Here is a 12,204-nt window from a genome sequence, read left to right as displayed (position 1 = left end):
ATGCTATACAGATGCATTTCTAAAGTAGTGAAAAACGAAAAAACATCAGCACCTTGACAGATAGACCCTTGAGCCTAGTGGCTGTAAGACATGTCACAATCACATGCTATGTAAGACAGCTTTTATAGAGTCAATGATGGTCTGACTAAGTTTTAAAACAGACCCTGCTTATTCAAATCAGACATCTGGAGAGTCAGCTACTGCAACAGCATCAACAACCATTCATAAGATACTTATATGATGAATTGCCATGTAAAAACCTGGCATCCCCACACAAGTGAATAACTTCTGAACCACAAGGAAACACAAGAACAAATTTATTTAACAAATTAGATTCCCTATAAGGAAAACAATCTTACCCAAGCTTGTCTGATGGTTGGGGTTCACATAAAGGTCTTTGCTCCATTCTACCATACATTTTAAAATAGAAACCAAACACTCAAGCCCTTTTTTCCTCAGGCTTAGTTCCTAGAAATATCCAACAAGAAAACATAATACACTTGTATCCACAAGTTTTTATGATGCATTACATCACATCATTTAGATCTTCATAAGTTCATCAGCTATGGGGAGCTCTGCTGATGATACCAAGTACATTTCTGTCCCTTTACAATTTAGGTTGGATACATCCAGGCCAAAAGCAACCACAACTAGACTGATGGCACATTCCAGCTCATTAAGCACTGGATCTATCGACAGCTGATGAGTACAACCAAAAGGCAACATACACCAATTCTTAAATACAGCTTAAACATACGAATGATTACGAACATCCAGCAAGTTTCTATAGCATCAGAGCTCTCCACAAAGACAAGAGTCTCGCGACTTTAGCTGTATAATAAACCAGGTCATGCAAACACTGACACTAAGGTTTCTTGATACTGGTTTCATTCCTGGTCAAAAGAACACATGATTAAGGAAGGCTCATTTGTTGGCCCCACTAGGGAGAGAGGATCAAAAGAGCACAGAACAAGTTTTATGTCACAGTTCAGACATACTGCAAACCCAGGTAAATCTATCATGTTCCCTCATTACCCAGCTTCAATGTATCTAATACAGCTAACTAATATAAGTAATAAAAGTAGGTTAAAGGAAACAAACTAGAAGTATTGATAACACAGATGCACAATTGTACCTTATCTTCAAAGTTGTTATCCTTACCTGCAAAGGTGTCATTCCCAATTCATGCCCACTTCGTCCCTGTGCAATTTTGGATAAATCATTTACAAGGCGTTCAAATATATTAGCAGCATTCAAATCACAGTCATAGTTCACATAAATATCCACTACACACTGGGCATCTTGAAAACAAATGGAAGGCCAAGCATTAGAGTTCTGTGTAATAGCATTTTTAAAAGGAAATAGAGCAGGCAATGGGCTTAAATACACACATTTAACTCCAGCATTAAGGGATCAATTTTTTTTTTGTTAAATATTAAATGTAGCATTTTTCTAAAAAATTATCCTCTGCTGCCAAAGGAAGCAAACTTTTTGGTTTTTTTTTTTTTTTTTTTTTTTTTTTTTTTACAACAAATAAATACCTGCACAAATTCTAGTTAAAGTCTGGATCACCATCCATTTGTGCTCAAATGAGCTTGAAGAAGTCTCTAAAATATTCAAGAATATCTCTTTGAAGAACACCTGCAAAATATACAAGGAAAAGACTTGATCTGAAACTTGTTAGAACTATGTCAAACATACAAATTCATTTCTATTCAATTTCTCCTGAAAAATATAACTTCATATACAGTAGAACCCAAATGCTTAATATACCGATAAATTCTGTAAACAAAAGAAAAACTAAGACATTAAGTTGCCACTGAATTTTTATCATTGAAGTATCCTTATTTGAGAATTAGAACAGAAGAAAAATGGCAAAACTTTCTCACCTCAATCTGCATTTTTAAATGAGTCTTAAAATTAGAGAGAAGTGTAAGAAAGATGGCAAGAGAAAGCTCAAACACATCAGGAACAGATGAGACTCCATTTTTAGATAATGCTACACAAAGGTATTGCTTGATTGCATTGATGAACATTTCGTGTGTCCTGAAAACTGGACCAGCATTCTGTAGTACTGAGAGAAGAAGCTGGAGAGACACTATCTTAGAACGCAATTCATGGGATCTAGAAAAAAACAACATAGACAAAGATTTACTGCTTCTCTGAGTACACACTTATATACAATGTGAGCACTACAGCACTTCCACCATGCTATGAAAAAAACCTGCTATCCTAAGCCATGTCAATTACAGAAAAAAAATCACCCTTCAAGTTAAGATGATAGCTATTGTCCAGCTTAATTTAGATTTTTTTTCAGGAATATTAATGTCTTGAATTAGGACAACAGATGTTTGCAACAGTCCAGTCCTACTAAGATGCATTTTTTCCCTCCCTCTACTCGGAGCTTCACAAATAAAGTCAAGGCCATTTCAACTGAAAAGGTTAATAAGCCCATTACATGCAGAGATCTTTCAGGTACTACATTTTAAAGACATGAGAACAGGACTGAAATTTGCTTCATCAAGCTGACTGACACATGGGCTCAAGTGGCAAATTCTGAATACCCACTTCAGCATACAGCAACTACTTATCTGCACTCCCCATCTCCAAAAGCTACCAGGAGAGAACAGCATAATTAATATAGTTCCATTACTTAGGATCTGGTGGTCCATCACCAAGTGGCTTCATGGAGAGCTTGCACAGTGACCTGAACACAAGGAAGGCATCCTTTTGCAGAACATGAGAAAATTTGGCAGCAGCTTGATGTCCAGATCCATCTGCCTCCTAAAGAGTAAGAAATAAAACACTGGATACTCAGTGAGACAAAGAAATACAGTAATTTAGAAAAATTCCATAGCTCTTCTAAGAATTAACCAATGATTTGCTAATACAAATGAATCCTAAACTGAAATCCAAGTGATCTGGACCACCTCTTTCTCCTCCTACCAATTCTAAATTACAATTAATCAATTTTAGAAGAGTCATTTTCAACATCTACTTAAAACTGAATTTGCTGCTTCCTTTTTGAAGCTAAGCAGGACACATATATTAAGCCTTCTGTTCCTTCTCTCCTCAAAATCCCACTGTATTATTGGCATGAAAACTTCTCCTTTCCTATCCATACACATGCATCCAGTGAAGTTATTTACCAGATTATCAGTAGAGGAGACAGACTGTCCATCATCTGGAATTCCATTTGTTTGTATATTTTCACTACTAGAGCCAGAAAGAACTGTATCTGCAGCCTCTATTGCAGGTAGAGCCTTAGCCATTTCTGTTCCCTGCTTCTCTTCAGCTACTAAAGAGGAAAAGGAAAAATGACAAACTTTTTTCAATCCTTGACATTTGTGAAGCTCTACAATTAACTGGCATAGAAGCAGCAATAGTAAACTACAAGAATTTTCTTGCTACAAGCAAAAGAAGAATCCTGTAAGACGATAAAAGGCCTTTCCTTATTCCCTTAGTATGTGTTCTTCACAAGTTACTTAATAACAGTAAGAAACAATCTGTGCTTTTATAATTACAGGAATAAGAATTCTGCAGTAAACATGCATCTATTTTATTTCTGAAGATTTGCTACCTTTCACAGCTGAATCAACCACATCTTCCAAGATGCCTTTAACCATTTCCTTTCCTCCATCAGTTGTTTCCTCTGGTGAAACAGAGAGAGAATTTTGAATTTTGTACTTTTGTTTAGGAAGAAGACAAAGGAAAAATGGGACAGAGGCAGAAAGGTTAGTAGTAAATTTTTTTTCTCAATTATTTCTCATGTAAAGCCTTTACAAAGAAATCATATGACAATATTCATTTACATTATTTCCATAATTTATTTCCAAGCACTTGCATTTTTAATGTAGTATATTTGTCATTTGTATTTATCAACTTATCATTTTTTCCTTTTGGAATACCTTACTATTCTAATTTGGATACCATATGTGCATATGATAACATTTTCATAATACACATTTTTACCACAGGACTTTGATTATCTTAAAGTAACTCCATCACTTCAGACATACCATGATTATTTTTTACTCTCCTTCCCTTCTGTCAAACTAATCAAGTCAAGCTCCAGTAAAACTATATACTGGTATAACTATATAGAAATTCAGAAGAATTCTAGGACAGAAGTAAACCTTTCTTCAGTGGTTTTAACACTGCAGGCAATATCTAATAATGGACTGTACACATTGAAGAGCCACCAAGAAGATGCAGATGTTATTTCGGCCAATAACCCCAATCACTTCTCCCAGCAGCAGCGTAAGAGCATTTTGCAACAGAAACGTAACTGAAAGCAATTCTTGTTCACCTGATACTGAAGGAACCAAATCCTGCTCTGACTTCACATTTCCATATGCTGTCCTCTCAGGTTCACCATTAGTTAATTCCACACTTACAGGAGTAGTGCATTTGCCTTCCTGATAGTGGTGCCTCAACTGACCCATCCTTGGAGACCTGGTCACTGCTTGAACTGTAGGAGACTGGGATTTTTGCTGATTTGTTTTTCCCACTTCCCTGGATTCTTGCACCTTGAGAAAGAATTGTGAAAAAATTAAGGCAGAAAACATTAGGGAAAATAAATACCTACAATAAATGATGCTCCCTTGAGAATTCACATACTGATGAGTAACAAAACAAAGCACACTGCTTGGCTGCCCCAATGACAAAGACCTGCTTTAGCTCAGCCATTGGGGTGTAGAGCTTATTTTAGAAACAACACATAATTTGTCTAAAACTGTTCATCAGAAAATGCAGTGGCAAAACCTTGTTATCAGCAACAAGTTTCCTATTTTATTCTTAATCAAATGGTACATTTCAGTATGCTTCACTGCAGAATTGGACAGCTGTTTTAAATTACAAATCAACAGATATCTAACTACAATAGGCACACAAAAGTACTCCATTAATTTGTCAAGCCTAAGTGTTTGATACAAACAGAAGTAAAAGGTACATACAGATTGATTTTCCATCCGTGTGAAAATGACATTTAGCATCTGTGTAAGGGTAGCTTTGGCAGTTGTCTGATTAATAAGATTTTTACTGGCCAGATAGATGTTGTAACAGGTTCTAACGGTCTGGAGAACTGTTCCTTCATGAATTTCTATATATGGAGACGTTACTGCAGTGAGGAGAGCCTGAAAAATTCCATGAAACAATAGATCTGAGGCAATACACTTCATGCAGCTTTTTCATTAACTGTGGCCTTGTCACAAAATATAAAAATCTTTTTATAAGACTTTCTAGCTTTCTGAAACCACAATGCAATTCAAAGAAAACGCACTGCCATTCTCTCTTGACCTGTTAAAGCATTTTATCACCATTATTTTTCCATTGAGCAAAAGATTCCACCTCAGTTACCCTTATTGTTACACATCTTCATTTCTGTAAAGGGCCAGTTGGCCTAAACAGTTATAAAATTCAATAACTATAAGGTTCACCAACTTCTAGATCTCAACTGCATTAGCCCACATAGATTTCAGAACCAGAATACACTGTCAATACTGCTGACCAGCTGAGAAGATACATTGTTCTCCAGAAAAAACAGACAAGAGAGCAGACAGGCTACAGCAACAGCCCCTGACACTGCACCACATTTACAGTGCCTTCAACTGAAAGCTTCCCAGCATCATAGCATCAGGCTGACAGTAACTGATTGGCCTAATGAGTGCAGGCACTACTAACCTAGTAAACGAACACTGAACTGTCAAATTTCTGCACAATAAAGTTCCCAGGCCATGGACCTTGGCCAGATAGGAGGACAAAAGTACATCAGCTATTCCCTTATGTTCTGACTCACCAAAAGAAAATACATTTCAAACACCAGTTCAGACCCTGTGACCACCCCTCTGAATTAACTAACATATCTAATGCTGTATGAAATGGAGAAATTGGATCCTAAGTGGAGTTTCACGACTATTTTTTCAGCTACAAAATCGATAGAAAAAGCTAACTAAAAATCTCAGAATCACAAAATGTATCAAATAAAGCACCTTAATTATCTGCAGTTGTACTCCTTCATCTGTTTGAGGACCCTGAAAACAGTTGCAGATTGTGTCAACTATCCGGTCAATCAGGCGTTTTCCAGGAGCTCCACTGTCTGGGGCATTGCCAGTGATATGTCCATATGCAATAAGTTTCTAGGCAAAAAGAACACAAGTTAGTTCTATGATTCTGTGATTTAGATAACCATACACTGTTAAGTAAGATAGTTTAATATGCCAGAAAAAGGGTTTTTTAGGCAGCCTCACTATAACAGTTTTAATATGGATTCTTAACATCTTCAATAGTGAGGTCAGCAAATACTTATGTTGTTCACACACTTAGACAAAACAAGATTTAATAGATATACACACTTCTGTGCCACATTTCTTCCTACTGCAACTAGGCAAAATGTATTGTCTTTCAACCTACTCACAACAGAAAAGTTTGGCCAAAGTAGCAAGATGAAGTTAAGTCACATTTGTTTTTTTTCTCTTTAGTACTGAAAGAGGAACAAGGTAGAATAATTCCAGTCTGACTTCCCATCACATCAGAACTACAAGGGACAACATGGTAAATATTTTTTCTTAAGCAATGCAGATTAAATTACTTTAAATAATAATGTAAGAATCCATGAGCTTCAAAGGATTTTTTCACTATAAAACACCACTATACATTTATGTCTTGCTTTTGCAAGATGAGCCTTCAGTCAAATCTGATGATAATCTATTTTACAGTTTATGCATTTAAACACCCACAGCACAGCTGTACATTTTCAGGATAATACTACTCCTCTCTAAGGACGGCAGCAGCACAAAATTTTAACTGCATGTTATTCCATTTCACAATCCCCAAGTCTCAACTCACCTGCAAACAATCCAGTGAAGTGCTGACAATGCGTGGAGACTTTGACTGGCAGGCCAGCTCAAAGGGAAGGAAGTACTTATCAGCTTCAATGAAGTTTGCTTTTGGTGGAGCAACAGTGCCTTCTCTAGGTCAGAGAAGAGTTGTTTATTTTTCTAAACACATATCACAGCAAACTACCCACCCTCCTTTCCCACATTTACAGCTGAACAGTACACAGACGCATACAAACTTAATGCAGGATTCTCCTATGCTTCTTTTCTTTAAAAAGCTTGATTTTCTTCAAAATCACACATAAAAATACAGGGTTGTTTTTGTACTGCATCTGACCTTCTCCACATAGTCCCACTACCTGAAATACTGGAGAACAACTTAGTGATAGAACTGTCAAAGCCATTCTGAATTACATAAACAGAGCCTGTATGAAGTACCCTAAGGCAAAAAGGAACATTTTTGGAGCGATTTTCAAAATCATAGCACAGTGCTGGAACAATGTTTTAATACTTTAGGTTAATAATTAAATTACAAAGTAACATTTAATTTATAAAATAAAAAAAGAAATAATACTGAAATTGGCATTCTTGATCTACGTAATTAAGGTCACATAGTATCAGACAGCTGTAAGCAGCAGCAGGCATCCTGGTGGCTATAGTAAGTACAGTAACAGGAAGTGAAAAACTCACACCTGTTACAAGTTTTGCAATTACTTCATAGTGAAATTCAGAAGGCAGTTATGGCTTCAGCACCCAGAGCCACAGACATTGTGCAAGTGGGAGACATGGGCCATATCATGTTTTTGGCAAAAAGGTGTGCACCTGCATGTTCACAAATTCCCTGCAGTAACTTATGTGTACTCTTACATTTCCATTACCAAATTATTCAGCTTGCTGTTTTCTTTCATAGCTTACAGCAACTAATCATTTACCTTTGTTTTTCCAGTTCTGCCTTTATTTCATCTGGAAGAAAGAAAAAATTCAAAATTTATAACACTCAACATAACTTATTGACAGCAACATCACAAATATGGGACAACACAAAGCAAAGTCTTACATCTGAGTACTTGCTACTCCTTTCTGAAACGTCTTCAGCCTGACATCACAGACACCACTTATGGGGAGGCATAGCTCTTACCTTCTACATTTAAAAACTTTTTTCCCCAAATATTCCTGAAAGGTATCTTTAAAATAACATTACATACATGTTCACTCTGTGAGAAAAAAAGTAGAGAGCTCAGGTTTGGAAAAGTTTTAAGCCACTACATAAACCATTCATTCAACACACCAGACCTTCCTGTTAAGCCCCATGCTGGTCAGCCTGCTGCTGATAAACTCTACAATATAACATCAACTGAACAAACCAAGTCCCACTCAGAAAAGGAATACAAAACAGATATCATCTTGCCAGGAGTTTCTTCATCGTTATGAATTACTTAAATTGTGTGTCATACCTTGGGGGAGCCTTCAAGAAGATGAAACACAGGAAAAAAATGCTTCCCATTTCTATTTCAAACACCACTGAATTCTATATCCTAAACTGGCTTTTTAAGAATTTCTGATGCATCAGTGCATCACCACGATGTGAACACTGACACACGTACCAAGCAGCACACACAGCAAGTGCACTGCTACAGTCACAAGTACCACGAGGAATCCTGCATCCAGCCCACCCCACACAACCTCACGTCCCTGTAAGTTACCGTGCCCACAGAACTTGTTTCAACTACAGAGCTGTCAGAAATTGATCGTTCTCTGGAGAGGCACCACTGTTTTGACATGACACACAATGTTCAGTGTTGTCTGTGAACCTCAGTCATCTCTTTCATCTTAGAAGCATTAATTCTTAAGGCTCACTACAAACTGCAACAGATGGATGTTAGCAGTTTGAGCAAAAAGGCTGTGCACAAAGAACATTACAGGAACATTCCTTGCAGAGTATACCCATTTTTTTAGTATTACTATCCCCATTTTAAAGAGAAATGGAAGCAAAGTGCCAATGAAACTCCAAGCTGTGACAAGTGACATCTGGAACTTCCTACTGGTGCCATGCTCTCTCCATTATGGAAGGCCACCATGGATAGAAAGCAGCACTATAACGTCCATTAGCAACAGGTGACAAGAACTGAAGGATCATAACCCACCCTATATTTGATGGGTCAGCAAAACTGAACAGTCACAGATTCAGAGCGGGTCATGGCTCTGTTCAGAAGCCCACCATTTTCTAAATCAACCATACAACAGCATATCTAACAAAAACCCAACCTATTCAGTAGTACTTTTGGAGAACTAACAAACATGCAGTTAGCACTACCACATACCTCTCACTGCTCCTTGGCTCATGAGCTACAACCACTGCAAATGGTTAAGCCAGGTTTGTTCATGCATTGTGCCATGAAATTAGGCTCATACGTGTTCAAACTTTTTACAAATCCCACGCCAGCTCATCCCTCTGCCCTGCACTGCTGTGGCAGGTATCAGATCAAAGTTGCACACCTACTGACAAAGTAAGAAGCACGCATCGCTGCTGTGCACAGTCAAAAATCAGCAGCAGTGGCTATCGTGTGCTGGGAGAACTCAAAAGCTCACAGCCTCAGAGCAGCAGCCATGCAGAACTGCCAGACCAGCAGCTTTGTAGTGTAGCTCACCCCAAACACCTCAGGCTCTGATGACTGCATGCCTGCAGTTACTGGGTGCAAGGCCGTAGTTCCCAAGCACTAAGCAGATCAGGTTTAATCACCAAGTCTTTGATTGTACCCAGCTCAACAACGGTAACAGTAGTTCCCCTAATATCATGTTTTATGCAAGTGAATGCAAGTGCCTGCAATTAAAGTTTTAAAAGTCATCAGGAAAGACAAAAATAGCATCTTTCTTTTGAACAAATCAAATATTATTTAGCCAAAACTTAGAATTTTACTGAACATAAGATAAAGTTTCAACCACTTACTCAAATCACTAGTTTTGTATTTTTTCTTTTTTAAAAAACAGAAATGCTACCTGCACATCTGTCTCTTGGTAGGACTCTCCAGGGACACTTGGTTTTCTTACCAGATTTTCACTAAGAAGGGCACACGTTAATTGCAGTTAGAATCCAGAGTAGTCATCTTCCATCCGAAACTGAAACCCGTTCAGCATCAACTAGTCTGGCCAGCCTACCACCCAAAATTTAGGTCAGCTCATGTAGTTGAGCTTTGGCATCCTCCTTCCTGTAGGCACCCAGCTGCTAGCAGAAGCAAAGCTGAAGGTCATAGGCACTGTCCTCACTGTCATACAGTCCAGTGGGAGGCCACCAAGGAAGGCTTGCAGGGAGAAATGCTCAGGGTAGGGTTGAGGTGATTCTGTTTTTCCCCAGAGAAAAAACTTCTCAACTTAACCCTAATTGTAATAATAATAATAATAATAGTAAACAAAATAATAATTAAAAAAAAACAAGTTACAGTGAATATTAAGCAATGAGTCCCACCCAAGAAAATATCCTTTTATATTGTAAAATTTAACACTCCACAAAAAGAAAGGTTTCATTAACAGACCTGCAGCTGAGAATAATGTGAGTGCTCAATTCTACATTAACGGAGTAACCAAGTTATGTGTATTGAGATTTGTGGCAGGGAGGAAGAAACACAACAGGAGGATTTTTTCCTCATTTCAAACTAGTCATCTTCATCATATACTGATTACCAGTAAAGCAGCATAGCTAAAGAAGTTTTAAATGTACATTTCATGATAATTTTAGCCTTAAGAAAACATGACCTAAACCCATCTTAAAATTCCCACATTTTATATAAAAGATTTTCCAAAGCAGCATAAAACTTCTGCATCACAACAGTGTTTCAGTAAAAAATGTTGGCAAAAAAGAATCAGACAAGGAGAACAAGTTACAGGCATGCTCCTGCTGCTGATTGCATCAAGATCATTTGGAAACATCCACATTTCCAGTGCTCATTTGGTGGTCTGACCACCAAAAGCAAATGAAACACAAACTGTTGCCTAACTGAAGTCTGTTACACCCAGAGCCAGCAAGGAGGACCAGGCACAGCCAGCTTCCAGCAAGTGCTGCACACTTCTGTTCCTCGCAGCAGTAAGAGCACAGCCAAACTGTCTGACAGTTGGGCTGCATGACCTTGTAGGGCCTTTCCAACTTTGCGACTCTATGAAATCTCTTCCACTGCTCCAGCACAGTCTGAGCACAGGACAGCTTGTGGCCGTTGCTGGACAGTGCTGACCCTCACATCATGGTTCTGCTCTCAGACCAGAACACGCAGGCAGGCACTCATCCATCCACTCAATCAGATCCACCTCTGACTCCACACCCTATGTGTGCGGCCCACTCAGTGCAGCCTTCCAGCATTCCTATAGCCAGCACAGCAACAGCAACAAGCAAGGCCCTGCAGAGCCTCTAGTGAGGATGAAAGTAGCACCAGGCACAGACAGAAATGAACTTCTGCAAGGGATAGTTTAAGTTTGCCTGTACTTAACCCTACATATTAAAATGAATGACACAGTTACCCATCTGCAGTCAGTTGTATCCTATCTTAACAGTCAAGTTCAGCACAGTGGAAACAGACCAGGTCACATGCAGAGAATGCCAGCCCTTGTGCCCCCACAAGGACAAGAGCAATGAATGTCCTTCCATAGCAGCTCAGAACACCAGAGAGCAATGCCAACGCAAACACGGAACAGCCCGAACTTCTTTTTGTTTTGTTCCGTTCTGTGTGAAGCTTGCTGTGTTGCCTTAGACTTAAAACAGCTACGAAACAACCCAACAAACTGATTCTGTCCAACTACAGAGAATTCTTTAGAGGACATTGCACTGTGTAACAAGATCTTGCTTCAGCCCAGCACTCCCTGAGCTAGAGTGAACCTCTAAGAGGTAGCCAAGAGGTTTTATTGAAACAACAAACTTTTCCTAGACATCCATCATTTCTACCAAGAGATGACATAAACGCACATGGAATCCTAAGAGAATGCCTAGCTTAAGAGATTGCTTTTTTAAGCTTGTTAACAAACTAACAGAACACATCCTGTTGCAGACAAAGCTCCAAGACGCATACACAGAAGTGCCTAGGCAATCAAAGGTCACAGAACCAGGCTGGCTGCATAGCACGTCATTAAAAACAGTCCTAATGGGGTAACACAAATAGTTGGAGAGACCCAGGGACACAATCAGCATTTCACCCACAGGAACTGCTGCGATATGATGTGCCCCGTGTTGCACTGTAAACCTGTCAGCATACAGACTGCTTCACTACACTCACTGGGAATCACGTACACCCACACTCCACAGAAGTGCTTATTAGGTAACATTTATATGCTGGCTGGCTGTAGAAAACCAGTTTTCATTAAAAAAATAAAATACCATATTCTAGAG

General features: G+C 38.6%; 1 protein-coding gene across 2 annotated transcripts in view; it reads right to left on the bottom strand.

The window, feature by feature from the left end:
- Window positions 1-12,204, bottom strand: part of ARFGEF2 (ADP ribosylation factor guanine nucleotide exchange factor 2) — a 32,574-nt gene that overhangs the window by 18,426 nt on the left and 1,944 nt on the right. Inside the window, exons 2-13 of one of the 2 annotated variants that reach the window (XM_065754402.1) lie at window positions 7,769-7,799; window positions 6,847-6,970; window positions 5,991-6,137; window positions 4,956-5,135; window positions 4,310-4,529; window positions 3,581-3,652; window positions 3,150-3,298; window positions 2,654-2,784; window positions 1,890-2,124; window positions 1,542-1,641; window positions 1,162-1,301; window positions 360-468 (exon numbers count right to left, since the gene is read on the bottom strand). In XM_065754402.1, coding sequence (XP_065610474.1) covers window positions 360-468; window positions 1,162-1,301; window positions 1,542-1,641; window positions 1,890-2,124; window positions 2,654-2,784; window positions 3,150-3,298; window positions 3,581-3,652; window positions 4,310-4,529; window positions 4,956-5,135; window positions 5,991-6,137; window positions 6,847-6,970; window positions 7,769-7,799 — 1,638 coding nt within the window. The remainder of the gene's footprint in view (window positions 1-359; window positions 469-1,161; window positions 1,302-1,541; window positions 1,642-1,889; window positions 2,125-2,653; window positions 2,785-3,149; window positions 3,299-3,580; window positions 3,653-4,309; window positions 4,530-4,955; window positions 5,136-5,990; window positions 6,138-6,846; window positions 6,971-7,768; window positions 7,800-12,204) is intronic. The other variant, XM_065754404.1, reaches the window with a different exon arrangement.

This window comes from Cyrtonyx montezumae, unplaced genomic scaffold (genome assembly GCF_038088225.1).
Source record: "Cyrtonyx montezumae isolate F1298 unplaced genomic scaffold, pur_monq_1.0 scaffold_9, whole genome shotgun sequence".
NCBI lineage: Eukaryota > Metazoa > Chordata > Aves > Galliformes > Odontophoridae > Cyrtonyx > Cyrtonyx montezumae.
The sequence above is the reverse complement of the archived record's forward strand: the minus strand, read 5'-3'. Positions and strand labels throughout refer to the sequence as shown.